Consider the following 26,480-nt stretch of genomic DNA (forward strand, 5'->3'; position numbering starts at 1 on the left):
AAATTATTAAAATACTTGACCTGGGCATGTATTCTCACAGGAAACACAGCAATTTAAGAGCAGCAGCACTCAGAAGTCAAGAGAAATCCTACAAGGGAGAACTCCTGCTGAAATCTTGCCTTTCAAAGGAACATATAGTCAAAAGACCAAATTAGAGTTCAGAGTAATCGAAGTCTAGAGAATAATGAAGAGGACGTTGTTTGAGGAAAGCTAGTACTGTCAAAGCTGAACTTCAGAGAGACAGATCGCCTACTTAAGATTAGTGCACACAGCATGCTCCCCTGCCTTTCTGACTCCTCGTCTGTCTTGCTGTATGAATTGATTCTAGCAACAGATCTAGCCTCCAAAAACTCCCACCTCTGTCTCTGCTTGTCTTTCACTTCCCACCCCATCTGATACATTTCAAACTCTCAAGTGCGCTGCAAGAGTCTAAATTAGGGTCATCTGAACTCCTGACAGGCATGATGGTTATCATACTTTTAACAGTAAAAACATTGAGATATTACTGAGTACCCCCCATAATTAAAAATCTTCAGCAATGCAATGGCATTTCATCAAAGTAATTCTATTTTAAAAATATGAACAATTCATTTAAAAAAATCAAAGGAAGTGTATCATCAATGGGGCGGTGTAGTTTTTCATCACACCACCACTTATTCCTGACAGACTTACCTGTGGGATCTCAAAAATGGTATTATGAATGTTATTTCTGTTGGGACAATAAAATGTATTATTCCCTCCATACCTTCTGTAAATTCCTTTTTAAGCAAAATATTAGCAAAGGCAGGAAAGGTTACATAGGACTGTAGAACTTAGATAATATTAATCATCAATAAGACCATCTCCTAAGTCTCAATTAAGGACTGATCTGCTACTCTTGACTTTAGCAAAAAACCCAAGCAACGATAATAGGGTTATGTGGATTATTATGGCCATATATGAAAGCAGCTATCAAAGACACAGACTAAAACATGGTTGATTTGTATAGGAGCTGGGGAGGGAGGCAGGAGGGGATGGGTGCTTTACAACTGAGGCTGGACTGATCCCTAGAGCAACTTAGAACATCTTGAGGGCTGCTCTCAGTTGTTTGGGCTGGTCCTGGCATTCAGAAGGCTGTTCTCCCAGTTGGAGGTGACCACAGCGGAACAGTATGGCAGCCATGCCTCCTCCCCCTAGCCTAGGGCCAGTAGTGGGGAGGAGGGAGTAATTTCTCTGTGCTGGGAAAATTCACAAAATGACTGGTTAAAGGTGGCTTTCCGACTACTTTGTGCTGCCATACCAGATTACAGCAGGTTGAACAGGGATTCAGGACCTATTCCACAGGTGTAGTTTAAAAGACACTTATTCTTAATGAGTTAATGTCCTTAATAATAGGGCTAATCTGCTCCTGATTCAGGAATTGATGTCAGGAATTTTGCTATTGATCAGTGGGAACAGGGGCAAAGCTAATGGAATCTTCTGCTTTTAGAAAGGCAGGCCTGTTGCCCTTGAACAATAAGAAAAAAACCAAAACCATGGTTAGCTGTTAATACTATTAAAACTTATATGGTCCTTGTAAACCAGGCTCTGCTTTGGCCAGCTAACACTCCCTACCAAACCTTACAGAACTGCATTAATAAGGAAATGCTATGTCTGCCCAAATCAACTAATTTACAATCAGTTCTACTTTTCTTAGTAAAGGGTCATGACAAATCTACCATAAAACCTGGGTAATTTGCAGGCCTTATTGCTGTATTCGTAATATTTTTCTAGCTGTGTAACTCTGCCGTAACTGTTGACATTAACAACTGAGGATTGTCATCAGCTACTGCAGCTTGGTTGAATAAAACATATGTTGCAGTAGCAAAATTTCCTTTAACCAATATTTATCTCATCAGTTGGTTGGACAAAAGTTTTTAGCTCTTTTCAAACGTTCTCTCGGACACTGGCAAATTAGTGGAGTCATACTGTAGTTTTGTTGAATCATACAGCCAACGTTAGTGCCTTTCAGCAAATACTGAAGCTGCATTTCTTCAATACTAATAGAATATCATTCATCTACATTTAACTTCTGGAGGGCACGTCCTCATTTTTGGATGGAGCTCTTGAGCGGCCTGCTACAGTACTTATCGAACAGATTTTCTGAAACCTCTGGCTCTGTGTTCGTATCTGGAGAGAGTCCAAGTTACTGCATGTTTGAATATATTTAAAAAAAATATATTCTTAATATTATATTTCTTGTATAAACTGTTCAAACAACAAAGGAGAAAGGAGGAAAATACGCACACGATTCTTTTCTGATAGAAAATGTAATAATTTATGCAGGCAATACTGTTATTCCTTTTCCAAAGGGTCCATAACGTTTCTTCACAGGCTTTTTTAAAAGATGTCAGAATTATTCTTCAATCTGTACATCATTCCTTCAGAACCTGCTGCCTATTTAAGTGCAATTCTGTTTCTCTAGGGGGACGGATACTCTTTTAATGGCACAATTGGTTTTGCCATTATGAAAGCTTCATGTAGCCACTTCTTACAATAAGGAAGAATAGCTAGGATTAATGTTGTTCACAATACTGCACAGAAGGCTGGGGTAGCTTATTATTATGATTGGCCCATATCCTGCAGAACTCCTTGACTTCAATGGGATCTTTCCCGGATATGGCTGTTTAGGTCCATCATTTTTAAGTCACTTATTATAAATGTATATTGTGTTTAATTAATAGAGCAAGACAAAATGTCTTAAAGAATTTACAAGCCAAGTTATCAAAGACAAACAAATGAGACAGGACTATAGTTCAGGTGAGGGAAGCTCTGGGGATTATTGATGATGAGAAGGTGGTAGGAAGAGTTACTGGAAAAAAAGCAGTGGATTGCAAGAGCTAGTTTGCATATGAGAACAGTGAGGCAGGCAGTATGAGTGAAGGTGTAAAGCAGAAAGTGGGCGGAGGAGACAAAAGGAGAGAGGATTGAGAAGGCACAAGGAGCAAGTGGAGGAGTACAGGGAAATGAAAGCAGAAATGTAGGCATAGCTTGTATTTTGACATCTAATACCTCTTTAACCTGTCTCATAATCCATCAGTTATGCATGGTTTTACTATCCATGATACACTGCTTTTCAATTTCTACTTCACACCTTCAGCAAATCCCTATTGTCCTTAATTTTAAGCAGAATATTTTAATGGAGTCCAATATATTCCACTAAATAGATTGAATTATTTCAGTTTTAGCAATGCATCATTTATGGCATTATAGATTTTATACTAAACTCTCTCTCATTGGATTTCATCAATTTCATTTTTCTGAATTATGACAAAATGAGCAATTCCTCCAGAGTTGGAAAGAGAATCAAATGTCCTGATGTGTAGTAAATCATCAGGCTGCTATTTAGAATTTTCTATTGCAGTCATCATTGTGGCATCTGAGTTCCAGTTAGGGACCTCCACCAGAATCTGCACAGTGAAAACCAGAACAGACCATGGGTGAACTTGGCTCCAGTGTCTACCTGAAAGCCAAACGAACACAATACTCAGGTTCACTCAGAATCTGCTCTGACTTCCTCGAGTGCAGAACCTTGTGGGGAGGCCAGGATGACAGAAAGTCAAGTGGGCATTCCCAACAATGAAAGAGAAAGGGGAACAAAGGAGCACCCATTTAGCACAAAAGCAAGATGTAAGGAATAAAATTTTAATCAAGGCACCAGGGAACTTGAAGAGAAGAAATTCTTAAATTGACTGTGCATCAACGCTAGGAGCCCAGATAATAAGATGAAATAGAATTGCTCATTTATCAGTATGAATTTGATGAAGCTGATATTACTGAAACCTGGTGGGAAGATTCACTTGATTGGAATCTTAAAATCCTTGGTTATAACTTATTTATGAAGGTATGAGTGACCAAAAAGGGAGGGGGAATGGCATGCTATCCTGAATCCTTATGGATTAATGTTCTAACAGATAGAGCACAAAATGGAATACTAATTGGTGTCTAAATGACAGAGAACGACAGCCTAGTTACACATCTATCTACAATGTGTAGGGGTAAATATCATGGAGGACTTAAATCTGAGTGACATATGCAGGTGATCTCATGCTGCCAGGACTAAAACTTCCTTGACATTTCTACAAAATTATAGACAAATTTCTCACTCAAAAAACAAGTGGTATCCAATATATGGGGAAATTCTATATTAGACCTCACCTTGTCAGATAAAGAGGGACTTGATCTCAGAACTAAAAATAAAAATAAAAATCAGTGGCTGCTTTGGTGCAAGTGATCAAGACTGGATTACACTTGTAATGTGCACACATAATAAACCAGTAGTATATTTATGTGGTGCTTTTAAAAGGCCAATTTCCCAAAGTTGAAAAAAATTCTGAGCCAAATCAGCTGGAAGAAACAATTTAAATAGAAAAATGTGAATAATAATTAGGAATTGTTTAAGAATATTTTACTGAAAAAGATTTGGGAACCATAGAGGAAAATCTACTGAACATGAACTCCCAGTGCAATACTGTGGCCAAAAGGACTAATTCAATCCTTGGATGTATAAACAGGGATATCGAGTTGGAGTATATTACCTCTATATTTGGCAGTAGTGCAATCTACTGGAGTACTGTGTCCAGTTTTGGTGTCCACATTTCAAGCAAGATGTTGAAAAGGGTTCAGAGAAGAGTTAGGATAATGATTAAAGGATTAGAAAACATGGCTTTATCACGAAAGGTTCAAGGAGCTCAGTCTCATTGTCTTATCAAAGAGAAGGTTACGGGATGACCTGATCACAGTCTGCAAGTACCATCTTGGGGAACAGGAATCTGATAATGAGGGTTCTCCAGTCTAGGAGATATAACAAGAACCAACAGCTGGAAGTTGAAGCTAGACAATTTCAGATGGGAATGGTATGTACATTTTTGGAAGTGAGGATGATTAATCATTGGAATATCTTAAGGGTTGTGGAGGATTCTCCATGCCTGGAAATTTTAAAATCAAGATTGGATGTTTTTCTAAAAGACATTCTCTAGTTCAGTGGTTCCCAAACTTGTTCCACTGCTTGAGCAGGGAAAGCCCCTGCCGGGCCGGTTTGTTTACCTGCCGCATCTGCAAGTTCGGCTGATTGTGGCTCCCAGTGACCGCAGTTCGCTGCTCCAGGCCAATGGGAGCTGCTGGAAGCGGCAGCCAGTACGTCCTGCACCGCTTCCAGCAGCTCCCATTGGCCTGGAGCGGCGAACTGCGGCCACTAGGAGCAGCAATCGGCCGAACCTGCGGACGCGGCAGGTAAACAAACTGGCCCGGCCCAGCAGGGGCTTTCCCTGCACAAGCAGCGGAACAAGTTTGGGAACAACTGCTCTAGTTCAAGCACAGCTATTGGACTCAAAACAGGAATTAATATAGGGAAATCTTATGGCTTGTGTTAGACAGGAGATTAGTCAGGTGACCATAATGGTCCCTTCTGGCCTTAAAAATCTATGAACTTCTTCATCATGGGGTCCTCAGTCAGTCGAAAAGTCAACCTCAAAATTGTACTAATGGAGTAGCATGTTTGTCCTTGAAAAGTCACTTGTAGAGCAAACTCTTTGCACAATAGGGCAGGGAACCATCCTGTATGGTTGGAGAAAACACTGAATGAGGTAATTGGGCTTTTCAAGTTAAGCTTTTATGATTTATCAACATAGAAAAAGCTTCTTCCAGACAAGACTTACAGCATAATACCATATACTTTTATACAACTTCCTTTATACAAAGTGCACAGGAGTAGAATAGAAAGATAGTGTTTTAATATTTTCTTAGAATAGCACAAAAATCTGCCAAAACTCAGACTCCTCAAGCTGATTTCTGTTACTTCTGAAACCTTAACAGCTATGGCTACAACATTCTCTGTTGTGAGTACTCACAGACATGCTTGAGCAATGGGTTAAAGAAGCACACAGTGAGTCTCTGCATCTCAACATGATGAAAATTTCAGTACCTGAGGGATGCAATTACTTGAGCAAATAGTGCCAGCTATTCTAGGGCTGTATTTAATCTGACCTCAAAAAAAAAAAAAAACTAGAGAGAGAAGTGTATGACAATATCCTGAACCCCTGCATTAGCTAAGGGAACATGAATATATATATATATGAAGAATGAAATGTTCCTTTCTGTAGCCACAATGAATATGCTTGTTGAGGCTACAAAAGAGAGAAGGGAGGGGAAAGGGAATAGGGTATGCATTCTTGGTGCTTGAGAGAAATCTGTTTGGCACTGTACAGTGCTGCATCACCTGGCAAGTATCATTTTACTTAACACGTGTCATAAATATAAAGGGAAGGGTAAACCCCTTTAAAATCCCTCCTGGCCAGAGGAAAAATCCTCTCACCTGTAAAGGGTTAAGAAGCTAAAGGTAACCTCGCTGGCACCTGACCAAAATGACCAATGAGGAGACAAGATACTTTCAAAAGCTGGGAGGAGGGAGAGAAACAAAGGGTCTGTGTCTGTCTGTATTCTGCTTTTGCCGGGGACAGAACAGGAATGGAGTCTTAGAACTTTTAGTAAGTAATCTAGCTAGGTATGTGTTAGATTATGATTTCTTTAAATGGCTGAGAAAAGAACTGTGCTGAATAGAATGACTATTCCTGTCTGTGTGTCTTTTTTGTAACTTAAGGTTTTGCCTAGAGGGATTCTCTATGTTTTGAATCTAATTACCCTGTAAGGTATCTACCATCCTGATTTTACAGAGGTGATTCTTTTACTTCTATTTACTTCTATTTCTATTAAAAGTCTTCTTGTAAGAAAACTGAATGCTTTTTCATTGTTCTCAGATCCAAGGGTTTGGGTCTGTGGTCACCAATGCAAATTGGTGAGGATTTTTACCAAACCTTTCCCAGGAAGTGGGGTGCAAGGATTGGGAGGATTTTGGGGGGAAAGACGTGTCCAAACTACATTTCCCAGTAAACCCAGTTAGAGTTTGGTGGTGGCAGTGGATATTCCAAGGGCAAAGGATAAAATTAATTTGTACCTTGGGGAAGTTTTAACCTAAGCTGGTAAAAGTAAGCTTAGGAGGTTTTCATGCAGGTCCCCACATCTGTACCCTAGAGTTCAGAGTGGGGGAGGAACCTTGACAACATGCAATAGGGGAATGAATTTAAAAGCATCCATAGGCCTTGCCAACTTGTATCTGTTTAACTCTTACCAAGGATTGAGTTTGGACTCAAATGCCTACAGTGCATAGTTAAAATCAACACACGTGAAGTTTAAAAAAAAATCCAGGTCCAATTAATAAAAATAAATCTTAATGTATGACACGGTAGTACATAGAGGCCCCAACCAAGATTAGGGCTCCATTTTGCTAGGTTCTGTACAAACATTTGGTACCGATAGTGCCTTACCCAAAGAGCTTACAATCTAAGGCTACATCTATATTTGGACCAGGAGGTGTGATTCCCAGCTCATGTAGAGGTACCAGCTCTATCTCTGCTCCAGCTAGTGTGCTAAAAATAACAGCGTAGCTGGAGTAGCATGGGTGGCAGCTCGGGCGAGCCATCCTGAATATGTACCCACCCAGACCCTCTGGGCATGTACTTGGGCAGCTAGCCAGAGGTGCTACCCATGCCACCTCAGTGGCAGTGTTATTTTTAGCATGGCAGCTGATATGTCTACGCAAGCTGGGAATCACATCCACAGCTTCAAGTGTAGACATAGCCTAATAGAGAAAATAAAAGGGTACACAAAAGGAAGCTTTATTATCTCTATTCTACAGATGGGAAACTGAAGCACAGAGAGATTAAGGACCAGGTTCTCATTTACACTCTGCAATGAGAAGTTAATGTAAATGAGAATCAGTTTTACGTGACTTGCACAAGGGGACACAGGAAACCCACAGCAAAGCAAGGAACCTAACCTAGAATCCCAAGGCAGTGCGTCAACCACAACACCAAAATGTTCCAAAAATATTAAATTAAGTCCTTGCAGTTTCACAGAATTCAAAGCATGTTCACTGAAACCAATAGATATGATAAACATTAATTTCTGGAGAGCTTTCAAAAGTGTAAACGGGATTTAGGAGCACCAGTTCTGTTGACTTCCAATGTGACTTTTGCCCCTAGGCAAGGCCTCTTAGGCACTTCTGAAACTCTCTCCCTTAGTGATGAAGTGCCCATCTCCACACAGAGTATCTGGGATACTCAATAAGCTTTAGATGGAACGTAAACAAAACATGGATACATGCCCAGAGAGATCAGCTTGTTTCTTTCACAAAACTGGATGAAAGAAAATCGTCCAAAAATAGCAGATGATGAAGAAAAAAGGAGATCGAATTGGTAAAGATGCACTGACGTGAACAGAAAGGCCTTGCTCTAAACCCTGAAGAGAGCCACAAAGGGAGCCTGGCACAAATCCTTACCTAGGAGGTTCCAGAAATTGCTTTCCTGAGCTAAGGCGGCCTTGTAAAGGAAAGATTCAGATGGAATATCAGGAGTACTGTACAAGAATTACCTAGCTGACTGCAATTGCCTCAGTGTAACATAGAGAGAGAGAGAGGTTTTTCCTCAAGTGTGTCAGGCTCAGATCCATGGGCGGCACGGATAAAAGGTCAGGGGAGGCAAAAGTCCACCATGCAGCGGGGAAAATGGCTGTGGCGCAGGTTACCCCTCCAGAAGCGCGCCAGCCTGCCACCACTTTTGGAGTGCCGTAAGCAAAGCTCGATAGAAGGGGGTGGAATGGCACCCAGACCATGGCCCCGCCCATGCTCTGCCTCATCCCTGTTCCACCTCTTTCCCCGAAGGCCTCCCCATGGCCATGCTCCTCCCTGCCTTTTCCCTCCAAGGCTCCACCCTTGGTCCACCTCTTGCCGCCCCTGCTCTGCCTTGTCCCCCATGGCCTCCCCCTGCCCCCTCTCTTCCATCGCTCACCTAAGGCAGGAAAAAGCGATGGGGCCTTGACCCCATGGCGGCCCCTGCCGTTCTGGGAAGGGGACCAAGAGAAACAAGTGGCAGGAGCCTAGGGGGAAGGGGCAGAGAAGAGTGAGTGGCAGGCGGGGCCTTGGGGGAGGCAAGAGGTGGAGCCAGGGTGGGGATGGGGGGGGGAAGGCTGAGTGGGGGCGGGGCCATGGTCCAGATGCCAGTGGCCCAACCCACTTCTAGGGCATTTCCGGTGCTCGCATGTGAGCCTCCCCAAATGGAAGACTCACACACCCCCTATGCTAAGATTACTAAGGGCTGTAACAGCAAGATTTGAAGTAACCTGTTTATTTACTAGCAGCCAGTGCTGAGTGGGCATCACAGATTCCTTCACCACTTTTCCAGAAAGCAGGGTTCCAAACGTGCAAATGGTTAAACATGCTGTGAATGCAAGCAATCACATGTGTAGTGTCATTGACATCAGATGGACTACTCATGTGAGTAAAGTTACAAACATCCTTAGAGGTTTGCACGAATAGGGCCAAGATGAGCAGCTATCTTCTTTAACTACTGCAGATCTAATACACATATTGTCTTCAAAGAGAGGAGATTAGATTAATACCCTTTCATTAATTAGACGCCAGTTCTTTTCTCAGAATAAGTGACTATGAATTCACACTAAAAATGCACTCATATCAACGCTACGCAATCAGCTACTTGAATGATACCACTAAACATAGGCAACACAAGACAGCGCTAGATAAAGCGGAGCAGTTCACATTGTACTCCACTGAAAACAATGATTCCTTGTATTGTCTTTGATTACTGCAGATTAAGTATTTGCAGATGACGTGAACCTAGAGCACATGGAATGAATATCTTGCTTCTGAACAAAATATTTTTTCTTAATTAATGAATTTCTGTTTAAAGCTTTTTAATCAAGCCTGTTCTCATTAGCCATAACCAAAAGAGGTTTTACTTATCCCCAAATGTTTACTGAAACCAAGCCATTTGGCTAACTGATTACATTTTAATTAAACTACTTTATCATCATTCCAATGATGGAAACAAATTTACATGAAAAAGCACATTTGAACTTAAACCAACACATCTGACTGCGAATTAATATGTATGTAACTGAATTAGACTATTGTAAAACACCTCTGGGCATATTTTAATGGTCCATGCCTTAGGTGCAGTGCACTGTATGACAAGTAACATAAGACAAATTAATGTATCACTAAAACAAGTCCAGGAGTCGCCTACTGTTTAATATGACTATGTGGTGGTACATTTGATTCTTTTGCTTTACATATCTGTATCATATAGCGAAAAATCACAGGAAAATATTAGGTTTCAGAGTAGCAGCCGTGCTAGTCTGTATTCGCAAAAAGAAAAGGAGTACTTGTGGCACCTTAGAGACTAACAAATTTATTTGAGCATAAGCTTTCGTGACCTACAGCTCACTTCATTGGATAAAATATTATTACTCCAAACACTGAGTGCATGGCTTAACTATCAAAAATAGTTCCTATAAAAAGAGACATTTCCTTCCAGCAAGACAGGTGTACTTTTCCACTGCACATATTTTCCTTTAATTGATATCTATGTTTACCTGAGTTTATATATAGTGACATAAAATCAATATATATTCAACCAGACTGGTACAAATGAATTGTATAATGACATCAGCTATTTCAGCCCATGCTGTACCTCATATATAGGCAACTTTGATTCATGCCCTAAAAGCAAACATTTACTTTATGTTTGCTGTTCTCTAATCCAAATATAAACGAAGAAGCAAGTTGTTCTTAGATGCAAGATGCTCTTACCTCTTCCTTTGTCTTTTTCGATATGACTCTTAGCCAGTCTCCAATCATGCTCAGGACAGCAGCAAAATAAGCAAGTCCTACAAGGATCCAAAACCACACCACTGGCTTGTAGAAATCAAGGTATTCAATGTCTGATCCCCCTGAAAGACAAAGTTAAAAATAAAGTGTGCTTCATATTGGTATACACAAAATTGTACTTAATGCTTTCCTTTTCTAAAACACTCAATTTTAAAAATGTACATTTTTAAGGCTTTTAAAAAAATTCTTTTTCCCCAACTGAGTTTTTCACATCAGTGCAAATACAGATAGGCAACAAAATTAAAAGAAAGAAAATCACTGAACAAGACAAGGGGCTAAATTCATCCCTGGTAGAAAAGCACTGAAATCCATTGCATTACACAAAGGATAAGTGTGGCTCAATAACTGCTATCAGGTTATAATAATTATAAAAATGAACCCACCTAACAGCTGACAGACTTATTTATAAGCACTGCTGGTTCTCCCATACTTGCTCCAAACTCCTATACTATGTCAGCTTTAAGGGCTGATCCAAGTTTAACGGAGGAGTAGGTAATATGTCAGGGTCTGGGGGGTGGGGTGGGGTGTTTGTGGAAGCAGTTAGAACTACATTGAGTAGAGGCTTTTGTCTGTCTAGGTATATTCATGGTCCCCATCACTTTAGTGCCCTGAGCACCTCACAAACATGAATGACTTTGTCCTCCCCACATCCCTGGGAAGCAGGAAATAGTATCACCTCCATTTTACAGATGAGGAAACCAAAGCACACGGAGACTAACTAAACTGCTCAGGGTCACAGAGCAAATCTCTGGCACTGACAGAACCCAGATCTCTTTAAACCAAGTGCCAAGATCATCCATCTTTCCCTTTTTATTAAAAAGGAGAGAAAAATCTGTGAAATGCCCATGGTGGGGCCATCATAAAGAATAGACATTCCAATTCCACAGGGGACTCAAGTTATGGTCACCACAGAGCTTTCACTCAACATTAAGTAGTTTATATTTAGTACCACATAGCACACTGAGCACTAAACCCCACACTAGCAATTCAGCCTGGCCATGATATGATAAAGCCCCTAATCTGGAGCCTCTGAGACTGCAGATTTGGCAGCAGCATCCAAACCAGCCATGTTTATAAGCTTGTGGTTGTTATTAATCAATGAATCCACAAGTTACACGGAAATAACATACAGATTATGGAATTCTACTGATGATTACTTATTAGAGGGAAAGGCTTTTTAATGCATAGATTTAATTCTATATGTACAAATAATAAACGTTCCTGTCAATCAAAACTGTTGGGACAAACCCATGGATAACAAGATTTTTTATTCAATTGTGTATGAACTTCCAAAAATACAGGGAAATTCTGAATTCAGTAACATTCTGCAATTCCACTAATGGCAATGAAATGTAAAAAGAGGCGCACAGATATAAGAACATAAGAATAGCTATACTGATAAGATCAATGGTCCATGGAGCCCAGTATCCTATCTTCCCACAGTGGTCGGTGCCAGATGCTTCAGAAGGAATGAACAGAACAGGGGAATTATCGAGTGATCCATTCCCTTTCATCCAGTCCCAACTTCTAGCAGTCAGTGATTTAATACCTGGCACATGGGATTGCATCCCTGACCATATTGGCTAATAGCCACTGATGAACCTGTCCTCTGTGTACTTACCTAATTCTTTTTTGAACCAAGTTATACTATTTGGCCTTTATAATATCTTTATATTTTATCTTATTATACTCTCAGACTACTATCCTTATAAAACTGAGGTTTGAGTTGAAATTATACATCAGCAACATAGGGAGGAAAACCTTAATATAGAATGTTGTAATTTAAGGATAGAAAATTCATTGCCAGGATAAGGTGGAAAAATATCACTTGCAAGTGTGAATTTAGCAGCCACAAATAATGAGATATAAAATGTGCTTGACTTGACAAGAAAAATCTTATCTATAAGATCCACTAGCGTGTTTAAAATGAAATGACAGCCATTAAAAATGATGAAAAGACATTACCGGCTTTCTGCGTGCTTGCTCAAATGTAGTCTACTGGACAACGAGGCAAATGGATGTGAATGAGGGTGGTAATTTGACACATTAAAAATGTTGGTCAAATGTTATCTAATTGCTTTCAAGACAGAATGGAACCTTGAGCTACTAACTGAGCCAGAGTTACGTATTGATGAAAAAAATCATGTACAAAATCTTTTTCGTATGGACTGCAATTCCCCGTACTTATGCGAAGAGATGGATCCTCAGAAATAGGTAACACCCATTTCTCCCAATTTAATGAGGATCTTATGTTGGTATGGCAGAATATTTTTCATATACACTTTTTATTTATTGAGATCTAATATAAGGTTTAAAGATTGCCTGTGATGCAGGAGGAGTTTCTCTCATTTGTCTTAGAACACAAACATGCAGAAATAAGAAGGACATGGAGGTTGCTCGTCATGAGAGCAGCCTGGGAGGAGATCCAGACTTCATTTTGCAGCATTTTTTGCTTCTCCATAGTGGATGTTATTCTTGCATATATTTTATCATTATTTTAAAAGCAGAGGTGCTTTTAAAAAGTTTTAACACAAAAATGGTAGTCCTTCTACCGTATTGAATTATTATATACTTGTTAGTTTTTATACTGTGGAGTTTGTTAACAAAACAACTGGAGCTGCACTATGCACTATTTTTATTTCTCCTCTTGTTAAAAAGGTGATCCATGAAGGGAAAGTGCAAAATTCCAGCAAAATTAACTAAGTGTGATAAATACACTCAACAGCCAGCCTAGGAGGGGCATTCAGCAAAATTTTCCTTTATAAGTGACTTTCTTCTTTTAGATCCCAGAATATTCACCCCATTGCAGCTGGCTCCCACTCCAAGTGATGGCTCTGCCACCAATAAACCTTGCTGGAGTCTGGAAATAGTCTATAGGAAGTCAGGAATGTGTCCATTTAAAATAAACTGCTTGGTCTTGCACATATAGGAAAAACATAAAGGAAAAACTATTTTAAATATGGAAAACCCCATATAATATGTTTTAAAGCCCTCAGCATTTAGCTGACTCACTAAAAGCTGAGTCCATGCTACAACAAGCTTCTCTAGCAGCTATAAAGTCACAAGCATGGTGCATGCTGCAGCATTATTCAAAGTGGGAGTCAGATAGTCCTTACAGAGATGGTTGTGTGGTACCAAGCCTGGAGCTAATATGCTAACTTCTTCTCTTCCTCTGGCTGTGGGAAGCATTCAGCACATAAGGTTAAACCTCATGGAGTTCTGTAATAAGGTTAACCAAGAATCTCATTAAATTAAATAGGTAAGAGAATGGGATTCAAATCACTAATACAACTGTTCTGAAGTTAGAGTTAATGAGATTCATTAACTATTGAATCACAGTTCAGATGAATGAGTATGATAGCAAACGCATCCCCAATAAAATGTATGAGAGTAGCCAGCTAATGAATTTACCGGTTTATACTGTAAGAAACAAAGAAAAAGAAAGGAGTTCAATATGTAACACATTTGCATTGACTTTTATGCAGCATAATCATTTACTCAACGTTGTTATCTTTATTTTAAAAGCCAGAATGCTCTATTTAGCAAGAAGCTGAACCCATTTGAACATGTTTTCTTTGCAGAAACAGTACTGAGAGACAAAATTCTAATTCTTTGGCCAGGTGGTTTGTGCAGCCTGGATACAGTTACTAATAATGACCATGGAGAAGAGCTGTGCCCCTCCAGCCGGGGACATGGTCTGTTTGATCTGTGCACAGATCCATTGATCGCACCCCTTGCCTGCCCATAATCCTCCCTCCATGAGGCTCTATAGAGGTCCACCACTGAGACCTCCTCACTAATATGCAGGGGAGTGTGGAGTACACCAGGGGTCTGACCCAAAGCCCTTGAAATCAACGGGAGTCTTCCCATTAACTCCAGTGGGCTTTAGACCAAGCTCCAGGATGGGGTCTACACTACTGCTGCCTCTCTGCACATCTTCCCCACAAATTAGTGATTTGGGACTTTCAATGGTTACCTAATACATCCTAGAACCTGGGCCCAATCCAAAAGCCCTTACTGAGATAACAATCCCTTGAACTCCAATAGAAGTGTTGTATTAGTAAAGACTTCCAGATTGGCTCCCCATTGCCTACCAAACTGAGAATGTTAAAAAAGCTACTTTTACAGAAATACAGTATATTTTCATATTGTTTAAGCAACCACTGAAACAAAAGAGAAATGAATAATTATTTCTGTAAAAGTAGCTTCTTTTTTTGTTTCAGACATTTAAATATATATTTATTTATATATAAATAAATAAGAGACAAGATAACCCCTCCAGTGTTGTAAGTTTCAGTATAAAGAGGTGGTTACTCTAAAGCTAAGGCTTCAAATATTATTAGTGCCACTATAAAGAATGCTCTTCTCCTGGCTCTGGTGAGCTGTACATTTGGGACAGCCAGCCAAAGCCTTTCAGGGAGATGCAGGACATGTGGCAGAAGCAGTCTAAGGTAACAGGGAACTAGGCCATTTTGGCTTTATAAACTGTAACTAGTATCTAAAGCATATAGGCAGCTACTGCAGAACAGGAAGAACAATTACAATATGCTCTCTCCAGTCTGATCTATTGAGGAGGTGTATAGCAACATTCCATACTAACTGAAGCATCAAGTAGCCTTCATAGTTCACTCCAGGTAGAGCTTATTGGAACAACCAAGCCCTGAAATGACGAAGAATGGTTTATGTCAAAACTGATGTAACCCCAGTTATAGTTATAAGAACTTACCAGAAATATCATCTAGTGGTGGAACATAAACTGTGCTGCAGTGACTAATACACTTAGCATTCCAGCTTTACGGGGTTGTGTGAAGCAAAAACTGTCATTAGTATTGAACTTTGCTTTCAATTATAGGGCTAAATAATTTCATTGACTCCAGTACATTAGTGGAAACATTTAAGTCTCCATCTTAACGTTGTTAGGCCATTTCTGTGCCCTGCAGACAATGGAAGCACTATCAATAATGCCAATATACTGAATCTAAGCACTGCAGAACACCGTAAGGAACTTTAAGGTGAACTTGAAGGTGGAGGCAAGTAAAGAGGATATTTTGGAGTCAATTTTCAAAGTGGTGAGCATGAGATATGCAGGCAAATCTTACCATTTTTTTAAATTGCACTGGTTGTGATGTGAGCTTACAAGTCAGGTCAAGTTTATTAATAATGACTCAGCCATAGGCCAAATGCACCAAAACCTAAATATAGCACAATAAACTAAATTCAGAATTTTAAAATCTATATAAAAACAAATTTGAAAGAATATAAACTAATTAAACCATATATGCTTCCTACGCCACTAGTCTTTTCCTTCTTTTAGCACTTGACCATACAAATAGCACAACCCCTTGGTGCACAGATACGTTGTCAGTTCCTAATAAGTATTCTGTTTTCTGAGAGTTTCTAGAAAAAGGCATCCAGGACAAAAACACTGAAAGCCATTTTGATCTCAAGTGGCAATACAAATTACAATATAATAAATAATGGGGTAGGACTTCTACCTGGCCAGAGCTGCATGGACATTTGGTTACATTTCTCAACGCTGGTATATTGGCCTTCTGAGTAAGCTGACTGCATAGATTGAAAATGGAAAGCTCTAAAGGCCCTCTTCCTTAACTTGTTATTGGACAAACTGTCTAAATATCTGGCATATTGATAAGTCTTTTTAACAAGGGGGAATCAAGATAACATATTGCCATCAATATCGTCTAGTCTCAGCTTGATTAGGGGTTTCATATTTTTAAACTTAAATCTAATAATTTCCAATTATGCGAGGTCTAGAGAATGAAAAGAATTTTGAATGTACTCTAACCAAAAAAATGTATGTGAGAAAGCCCTGCTGAACAGTTTCTCTAAGCAAAGCCTTTGCAAACATTGTGGAAGCATACTATGAATGTGAAACCAAAAATTGATATTATGGATAGTAAAGAATTCATGCTTGACTCGGCTCTAAGAGCAGCTGGGTTTGTACTTGGGAGACCAAGAATCTTTATAAGAAATTTGTTTTCAATCACTTTCAGTCTCAAGGGATTATTCCATGCCCTTATTTCCGCACCATGCAAAATTTGAGCTTATACCTGACACCTTGGCCTCTATCACTAAGGGCAAGAGCAATTAAGTTGTCTCAGTGAGCCTACAATATCATGCATACCTATGGAAATTCAAGCCTAACAGACTTGCATAATTTATTTATATGCAGCTCCCATCTTTGACCTTTGTCTAATTTACTTGAGTTTTTGGACATCTCATTTCAATTATATATAATACCTGCCATATTAAGATTAGCTATTTCAGAAAGGCTTGACAATACCTGTTCATCCACCTGTTATCTACTTTGCACTATTTTTATATACAAATAATTTATTCTTGTATTACAAATATTGTCGATTTGAGGCTAACTTTAGTACCTGATAATATCTTTCATTATACTGAAAGATGACAGATGTGACATGAAAAAGCTCTCCACTTTTGACCTTCATAGAACATTTATATTATTGGCCTGATTTGTTCTGTACTATTAAAGTCAATGGTTTCACTTCAAAGCAAGAGAAGGAGAGAATTTAGAACCACAGTGTCCTATTTTTCAACAGAGGATATTCCACAAGCCCTGTCTCTTACCTCATTTTCGCAAATAGGAACTACAGCTGTAAAGCTTTGTTCAGTTATGGAAATTATTTCTTTCTCAGGGACATGACCTGCAAATTAGATGGTCTACCAACTACCTAATTCTGCCATGCTTACCTATATTGATTAGTGCCCTCCTCTACAAGTAGCCTCATTGGAATAAAGGACATTGCTCATGTAGTAAGATACTACACCATGTGAGTAAAGGTGGCAGAATCGAGACTTATGTTAATTAGACACTATTATTTACATAGCAACCAAAGCACAGCACGCAATTCTGTTTATATCAGTGTAGTAACTCTGGTTTACACCTTTGTAAAACATAAATATATGAAAAATGAGAGAATAAAATGCAACATAAAATAACTCAATGGTGAGGTCAACACATCTTGTTAAAACTATTATTTATGTTCACATGGTATTTTGTTTGATTTTTATAGTACTCAGAAAAACAAAATCTTTAGCATTAGAAATCAAAATACAGGATATGGATCAATGGAATGCCACATTTTACCAGTCACTTTTTATTTTCCTCAGTAGGTACTGTAATATTCCATTTGAAAAGTTTGTCACTTTGTTATGTGTCATGGCAAAATACAATATTTTGACACTTGTTTTTGTCACAAATTGGAACATCAAAATATCAAATCCTTTCACAGGAAGAACATTATTTAATTATTTTCTTGGACATATAACAGAAGAACTCTCTCTCCATCTCTCTCACCCCTTTTTTCCCATCCTGGGACACTGCAATCCTCTATGGTTGCTTTAACATATCCTACTCTAGTGGAACTAGCCACTGAAAGTTTCCACTGGTTCCAAATGGCAACTAGGTTTTGGATATAATAAAGATCTGCTAGTCTACTGCTTCCTGGGAATACTGAGTCTCGAACAGAAATCAACAGAGACAAGGAGAAAGAGTCTAGTGGCATCTACTCAGGGGTGAAAGTAACTTAAAGGACTTACCGGTACTCTGGAGTCCTGAGCAGGGGGGCGTGGCCTCGACTGGAAGAGGCGGGGCCTTGACCGGAAGAGGCGGGGCCTTTAAATACCCAGGCCCTTTAAATCAAGGTTTAAAGGCCCCAGGGCTCCGACTGCAGCTGGGAGCCCTGGGGCCTTTAAATCACCCCTGGAGCTACCAGCTGCAGAGGCAGCTGGGAGCCCTGGGGCGATTTAAAGGGCCCCAGGCTCTGGCCGCCGCTACCGCAGTGGAACTCCGGGCCCTTTAAATCACCGCTGGAGCCCTGCTGCCGCTACCCCAGAGCTCCGGCAGGGGGGCTCAGGTGGCACTTTCAAGGGCCCGGAGGCTCCGGCTGCTGCGGGGAGCCCTGGGGGTTCGGGGGGGTGCTTTAAAGGGCCTGGTGCTCCCCGCAGCGGCCAAAGCCCCGGGCCCTGTAAAGCACGGCTGGAGCCCTGCTGCCACTACCCGGGGCTCCGGCAGCGGGGCTCGGTGGGGGGGAGGGGGGCCCGGGGCTCCCCACAGCGGCCGGAGCCCCAGGCCCTTTAAAGCGCCCACCTGGGGAAGCTGGTCCGGTCTGGCACGGCGTACTGGCTCTTGCCGGTACGCCATAGCGGACCATACCGGCTTACTTTCACCTCTGCATCTACTGGAATTTCTGCCAAGGCAGCCTCCATTACAGCCTTTCAGTTTCATTACTTTTCTCTACGTCCAAATTTTCTGTTTGCTCCCTTCCTTGTCCCAGCTACTCCAACACACACTCAATCTCTCTCTCTTGTCTCCCTAAGGATTCAAGTCTCCTCCTTACTTTTCTCAGCCTCTTCATGTCTTGTTTTCTGCAAAGCTCCTCTCTTTAAAAAGTAGTGAGGTCTGGGCAGGTGTAAGATGCCAGTCTGGGGACTTGCCTCTTCTCTTTAGGCACAAAACAGGCACTATTCAGGCACTGGAAGTGGCAAGCTACACCACAGTGCCCAACCAGCGTACCTTAGTTCTGACCTGGAAAGATCATCCCTAACGTATGGCTACACTGCAGCTGGGAGTGCTTCCCAGAGCAGACAGACAGACACGTGCTAGCTCTGCTCATGCCAGCACACTAAAAATAGCAGTGTGGCAGCGGTGGCATGGGAAGCGCTTGGGCTAGCCATCCAAGCAGGTACCCAGAGGGTCAGGCGGGCTTATATTCAGGCAGCTAGCCTGAGCCACTGGCCGTGCCAACAAAGCCATACTGCTATTTTTAAGCACACTAGCTCAAGCAGAGCCTAGCCCATGTTTGTCCACCAATGCTGGGAAGCATGCTCCCAGCTACACTGGAGACATACCCTAAAATGGAGAGGAGGGAGGCTACTTCAGACTCAATTAAAACTTGGCCCTCACTTCTGAGACAGCAGCAGTGCCAGTTGTAAATGAATTTTTCAGCTGTAAGACACCTATGCACTAAGACCTGGACTACAGCTCCATTTTTACCTGCCACATGACACAACTGTAATAAATACAAAACTAGGCATCATTTCACATTTTACAACTCCAACAAACTAGGAGATTTTATTCAGCTGATGCACACTACTGTCTCAAAAGCATACAGGATTTACCCACTACTTCAGCAGAGCTAAACAGAAAAAGGAGAAAGCCATGCTACAGTGACTGAGCAAAACTTAAATCTTAATACAGTACATGGTCCCTATTAAGTAGCTAACTTGCAAACGTTCTGTATGCTTTCTCATATCTAATAAAGAAACCTAACCATTAAGTTAGCTATATGTTTAGAATTATGGAGAAATGAACTGATCTTTGCAAAATATTCCAGACACCTGCTGCTGATGCAAAATAAACTAACTCACAAACCAAGGATAAAGTTTAACAAATCAGCAGCCAACTTCAGATCTGTCGCAACCATTCTGAGTGTCACAGCTACAACAGAGATAGAAATTTGATGCTCTTCCTCTGAAACCATGGGCCCTTACAACTTGAAAATCACCATTACCAGTACAGGACCCAGGACACAAAGGCAAGCAGTTATGTGGTACACAAATTGACTACATTACTATATAAATACCAGTCTTCTGCACATTAATCTGAGTGGAAATAAAAATCAATAGTTTCATGTTAATAGTGGAAATGTGAAATGAAAATGTATATAAAATGAACTATTACTGAGTAAAATCATGCCAGGATGTTCTGCAGAAAGATAATGTGTTTTCTGGTAAAATACAAGTTTTAATTATACTGTGCGGTGCAGGAACAAAATTATATCAAATGAGCCCATGAAGAGACAAATGTACAAACATTTATATTGAAAGAAATGATTAATGTGTACTCAATGTTTCAGTTATAGCCAAGTGGGCCATTTCACATTATGCCCCTACTATAAATATAACCAGGCCTTGCATTAATGTACTGCTGATTGCATCAAGATAATATAAAACACCCAAAGCTTTGGCTTTGAAGCAGTGTGTCAGCTTTGACATAGTGCTAGCCAGCAGCAGGTGAATCTCACTGGAATCACAAATTCTGAGCCAATGTCTACTCCTGCAGCCAGAACAGCAAGCAGAGGAAAGGAAGAGAACATAAAGACCATAGAAAGGAATATGGGAGAAAAAACAGCAAGAGACATAAAACATAACATGCATTCACATTTTATATTTATGTGTATGTCACACAAACACTATGTTAAAAGAACATTACAGTTTTCCAGTCAAGCAATCCGATGAAGTGAGCTGTAGCTCACGAAAGCTCATGCTCAAATAAATTGGTTAGTCTCTAAGGTGCCACAAGTACTCCCTTTCTTTTTTCAAAAATTAGGAAATGCCACAATTAAGTTTGCCAGTGTAACCTTAATTCAGCCCCCTTGGGCATAAGCATTATACTACAGTCTTTAATTACATGATCACATGCTATATTTTACACAGGTTCTCTGCCTCATTCAGTGCACAGGCTAGATGATGCTCATTGAATAAATCCCAGCTGCTAGGAGCAGCAATTGCAGAGAAAGACCTGCTCAGTTCCTGCAGCCTTGGATGAAGCATGCTTAGTCACTCTGTGGGGATTTTCCACTGCATGCATCCGATGAAGTGAGCTGTAGCTCACAAAAGCTTATGCTCAAATAAATTTGTTAGTCGCTAAGGTGCCACAAGTACTCCTTTTCTTTCTGTGGGGATGGTGCATGTGCAGTTCAGTCAGCACTTGGGAGCTGTGAACATGCTCACAACAGAAAAAACTCTTCAGAAAAATGTAGCTCCCAAACTCTAACAAGTTTTTACCAAGCGTATGTGAACTGTGACTTTTCAAAGTCTATAATTTGGCCAGATTTTTACAGGAACAGACACATTGCTTACACCAGGACAACCTCCCTGCCATGTTTCAAGTCCCTGCTAAAAAAACATGGAGGCATTAAAGCTTCTCAAAGAAACAGTTATAGGATTTTTTTTGTAAACGTGGACAAATAATTTTTCTCTATCCTCATTTTGAAAAGTGGTTACAAAGTTTTAGCTAAAACTTCCATTAAAAAAAATCAGACACTCAGTATGGACATTTTCAGCCCAAATAGTTAAAGTTTGGCAAAGTTATAAGCAACTGAAAACAGGGTCTTGTAATAGAAAGTGCCACACAACCTTAACTACAGCACAATGCTGCCAAATCTGCCTATAACATACACACACACAAATAGATACAGGGCGAAAGTGAACACAGGAGACAGAAAGCACAGAAAAAGAGAGAGCATGACAGCTAGGGATATTTGTACAGCTGAAACCAAATTCTGAAACAATATTTTGACAAGTGAGAGCAGAAGATCACCATTGTCAGAGCTGTTTTTAAATGACCCCAGTGTAAAAACCAAAATATTTAACAACCTGAAATAATTTACTTATTATTATAATGTTGTACTTGTCTAAAGTAAGAAAAAAGTATTACAAAGTTAAAACAAGGTTTTTTGTTCTTGTTCATGCAAATGATTCCGATTGAAATAGCAAAAGTATCTACATTCTGATGGTTACATGAACAATAGTTATATTAATTATCACAATGCAAATCCTGTATAACTATTAAAAATATTACAGATTTAGGTTGGGATAAAGAATCATGACAAAATCTTACCTGCAACATAGTCACCAAATCCAATGGTAGTTAAAGTAATAACTACAAAATAAATTGCATCTAATGTGCTCCAGCCTTCTATATGCTTGAATATTACAGCAGGAAGAGCAACAAACAGCACACAGCCAAACAATATGAATATTATTGTTGATATGATGCGAATCTTTGTCTGACTCACATTCCATTTCTACAGAAGAAAGGGAGAGAGGAGAAAGAAAAATCCATGGTTAATAAAACTGTGATTGTACTTGAGCACCTATCAAATCCAGAATGAGGAGCATCATCTTTACTAAGGAGCAGAGCTGGATGAATAATTAATTTTTCAGTTCATTGGCAGTTAAGAAAACAAAAATCAGTCAACCAGAATGGCAACAAAACGTTTCAGAATTTTTGGTAAACTGACACAAATCAACAGAATTTTTTTTCCGGTTGAATGAAATATTTTGTCCAACCAGAAACAAAGTGTTTAATTTATAAAGGGATTTTAATCCTTTTGAAAAATAAAAGCAAAGGAAATGAAGGGCTGGAGTTACAAAATGGCCAGAGGAGGAGAAGGAGCTCTACTTATAACCTTTAGCCAGTGGGTATGCACTCAGCTGGGATGCGTGAGATACAGGTTCGAATCCCTAATCTAAACTAGGGATTAGAATCCAGGTCTCTCCCTGCCAGGTTGAGTGCCCTATCCCCCAGGCTATTGATTATTCTGGAGTGGGTTCCTCTCAGCCTCTCCTGTTAAAGCTATTCTACTTCACACAAATAATTAAATATGCATTGGAGCAGGGCCCCTCTTTTCTCATCAACATCTCAAATAGCTCCTAAGTGTCCTTGTGAATCCAGCCCGAAAAAAAATTTAGAGCTGAAATGATTCAACAAATTTGTGACTAGATTTCAGTCCAGCTAAACTGCATTTTTCAGCACATAAACTATTTGTCTGAAATTTTTTTCCCAGCTGCACTCAGAAGGATAGGATATTATTATTCTGGGTACATCTACTCTGGAATAAAAGAGCTGCAGCTGGCCCAGGTCTACCGATCTAGGTTTGTGGGGCTCAGGCTGCAGAGGTGAAAATTGGTGTGTAGATGTCCTGGGTCCCAGAGCTCAGGTTCCAGCCCAAGCACAAATGTTTGCACAGCAATTTTACAGCCCCGCTGCCTGAGCCCCATGAGTCCAAATCAGCCAATCCAGGCCAGTCGCAGGAGTTTAATTGCTTTGTAGAATTACCCTCTGAGTCCACCACAGGAAGAGAGGTTTTTATTCAAAGCACACGTGGATATTCCAGGAAACATCTGCAGACTCTGAATGTGATTCCCTTTTTGGTCTGAACGAATGGCATTTATACCACTAATACTAAATAGAGTAATAAAGTAATACTAAAGTTTCAGCAGATTTGTCATACTGGCATACTTAACTAAATGTTTAAATGGGCCTCAAATGGCTTCTATTTTTGTGGGTGCAGTTTTGCACCTGCAAGTAACTATGAGTAAGAATCATGCATTTTAGCCTCCTAAATATCTGACTGCACCCACAAATCAGGTAGTTGCCTAACTATATTGGTTCAATTAAATGCAGGCAGAAAATTGTACCCACAAAATTTGAGACTTTCTTAAAATCTGGCCTCTTGTAGAGACAATAAAGGAGCTCAGAAAAGAGCTTAACTGGTTCCTGATTGACCTTTCCTTACATTATTTTTAACTAGTTTAGTGCTTGTGAAAGCTAGTCCAGACAGTCATCAAGACCAAAGCCAAGCTTTTATCATTCAAAACCAGGAAGCACAGGCTGTGGTGATGTAAAATCTCCTATGATGTGACTCAATTTTTATTTTATTTTGCTGGTGGGGAGTGGGAGGGGAAAATCACCTCTAAGAGTGAGAGAGCCATTCAGTGTCTGACTATGGAAATCAAACCTGCAGAGACTGCCAACAAGGGAGCAAATTGCTAATCAGTTTTAAAATATGGATACTGTGACAAATTTCCTCCTCTACCTTGGTGGGTCTTGTGCTTATTGGTGGATTTGCTCACCTTGGAGCTTCACAGCAGCCCTCAGTTTGGCCGTTTTCATGAATCCACAGTCCAAGTCAACTCCTCCTGTGTCTCACCAGGAGTTGGGAGGTTTGGGGGGAACCCAGGCCCGCCCTCTACTCTGGGTTCCAGCCCTGGGCCCTGTGGAATGCAGCTGTCTAGAGTGCCTCCTGGAACAGCTGTGCAACAGCTACAACTCCCTGGGCTACTTCCCCATGGCCTCCTCCCAACGCCTTCTTTATCCTCACCATAGAACCTTCCTCCTGGTGTCTGATAATGCTTGTACTCCTCAGTCCTCCAACAGTATGCATTCTCGCTCCTAGCACCTCTTGCTCCCAGCTCCTTACACACGCACCACAAACTGAAGTGAGCTCCTTTTTAAACCCAGGTGCCCTGATTAGCCTGCCTTAATTAGTTCTAGCAGCTTCTTGATTGGCTGCAGGTATTCTAATCAGCCTGTCTGTCTTAATTGTCTCCAGAAGGTTCCTGATTGTTCTGGAACCTTGTCTGTTACCTTACCCAGGGAAAAGGGACCTACTTAGCCTGGGGCTAATATATCTGCCTTCTATTACTCTCCTGTAGTCATCTGGCCCGACCTGTCACAAAGACTTCAAAAGCATGTTTTGTTGCTGGTAAACTAATTTATTTTTGCTGAAATAGTCAAATCATGGGTTAATAAAATGGAACTTTGCTGGAAGTATAAAAAAAAAAAAAAAAAAAAAAAAAAAAAAAAACCTTGTCTGTTACCTTACCCAGGGAAAAGGGACCTACTTAACCTGGGGCTACTATATCTGCCTTCTATTACTCTCCTGTAGCCATCTGGCCCGACCCTGTCACAATACCTAACTGTTAGGAAATGAATTAAGCTATTTTCCACACAGGGAGACAATTAGCCAATAAATGCAAATAGAGCTGGTCAAAACTTTCCAGAATCTGAATTTTTCAACAAAAATTTTCATGAAAAGTTTGATTTCTGAAGAGAAGTAGTAAAGAATGATCAAAACACCTCGTGATGTTTTCTTTCCATTTTTTCAGCCAACTCTAGATGCAAATGGCTCTTGGTTGCCAATGATCCAGCTGGGTTTGAAATGGTGGCTTTGAGCTGAAAGTCAGTACTCTGAGCCTTTTCTTCTCACTTGTCTTAAAGTCAGCATTTGCTTGGTGGATGAAACTGTCTGGCATAACACCGTTCTGCATTGTGAGAATCTCAAAAGCAACCATGCTAGCAGACAGTTCTTACTATACAGGAAAACAGGCAAACAATAGGGCATGCTGCACAGAATTGGTCCCTTTGAACCTACAACAGTTGCAGTGCTGGTACAAACAACAGGAAATTGCACTGCAAATTAAGGCTGCTAAATAAACATGTATTTAAAAATGTAATATGACAGGTACTGCACCACCTGCTGCCACTGGGACAACCAGTGCTCGGGTTGTAGCTGTAACTGCTTTAGCCACTGGAGGCTGAAGTAGATCTAGATGCAACTGAGGGACTTCTAGCCCTACAGCACAACAGGCAGCCACAGAGAGAGGCGACACGGAGGAGGAAATACACGCTTCTGTAGGTTTAACTAGGCAGAGGCAGAGTATGTAGCTGTCTGCACATGCTTCTTTCTGCCTCTGCTCCTGTTTTTCCAGATCCAGCAACAAGTGTGGGGGGTGAGACTCATTGTGGTGGGCGTCAGGTAGGAATGGGGAGGTTTCCATGTGACAGTCCCTACTACAGTGTCTTTAAAAGGAGCAGTTTTGCCAACTTTCAAATTTTTATTGCAATTCTTGCAACCATTGATGTTTCTCTTTAAGTCCTGGCTGCTGAATTCCTGTGAATATGTAAGAATCTCAGGTTTCATTTTATGTTTTTAAAGTGTCCACCCTTCATGGCTGCAAAGATAAGCATGAAAGTGTGACCTTGGTGCACCTAAAGGCTCAAAAACCAGAAAGCCAATAAAAAGAAACCCGAAAGTACTTTTCTAAAAATTGCAGTCCTAGAGGGCCCTGACTCATTGATTTTTGAATGTTTGGGGTTGGCAACTTG

At 40.4% G+C, this 26,480-nt stretch overlaps 1 protein-coding gene across 2 annotated transcripts in view; it reads right to left on the reverse strand.

Annotated features, from left to right (window-relative positions):
- Nucleotides 1–26,480, reverse strand: part of KCNK2 (potassium two pore domain channel subfamily K member 2) — a 206,922-nt gene that overhangs the window by 24,442 nt on the left and 156,000 nt on the right. For both annotated transcript variants that reach the window (XM_043543656.1, XM_037895724.2), the window contains 2 exons: nt 22,428–22,614; nt 10,682–10,821 (listed from right to left, as the gene is read on the reverse strand). In XM_043543656.1, the coding sequence (XP_043399591.1) occupies nt 10,682–10,821; nt 22,428–22,614 (327 nt within the window). The remainder of the gene's footprint in view (nt 1–10,681; nt 10,822–22,427; nt 22,615–26,480) is intronic.

Source organism: Chelonia mydas, chromosome 3 (assembly GCF_015237465.2).
Source record: "Chelonia mydas isolate rCheMyd1 chromosome 3, rCheMyd1.pri.v2, whole genome shotgun sequence".
Taxonomy (NCBI): Eukaryota; Metazoa; Chordata; order Testudines; family Cheloniidae; genus Chelonia; species Chelonia mydas.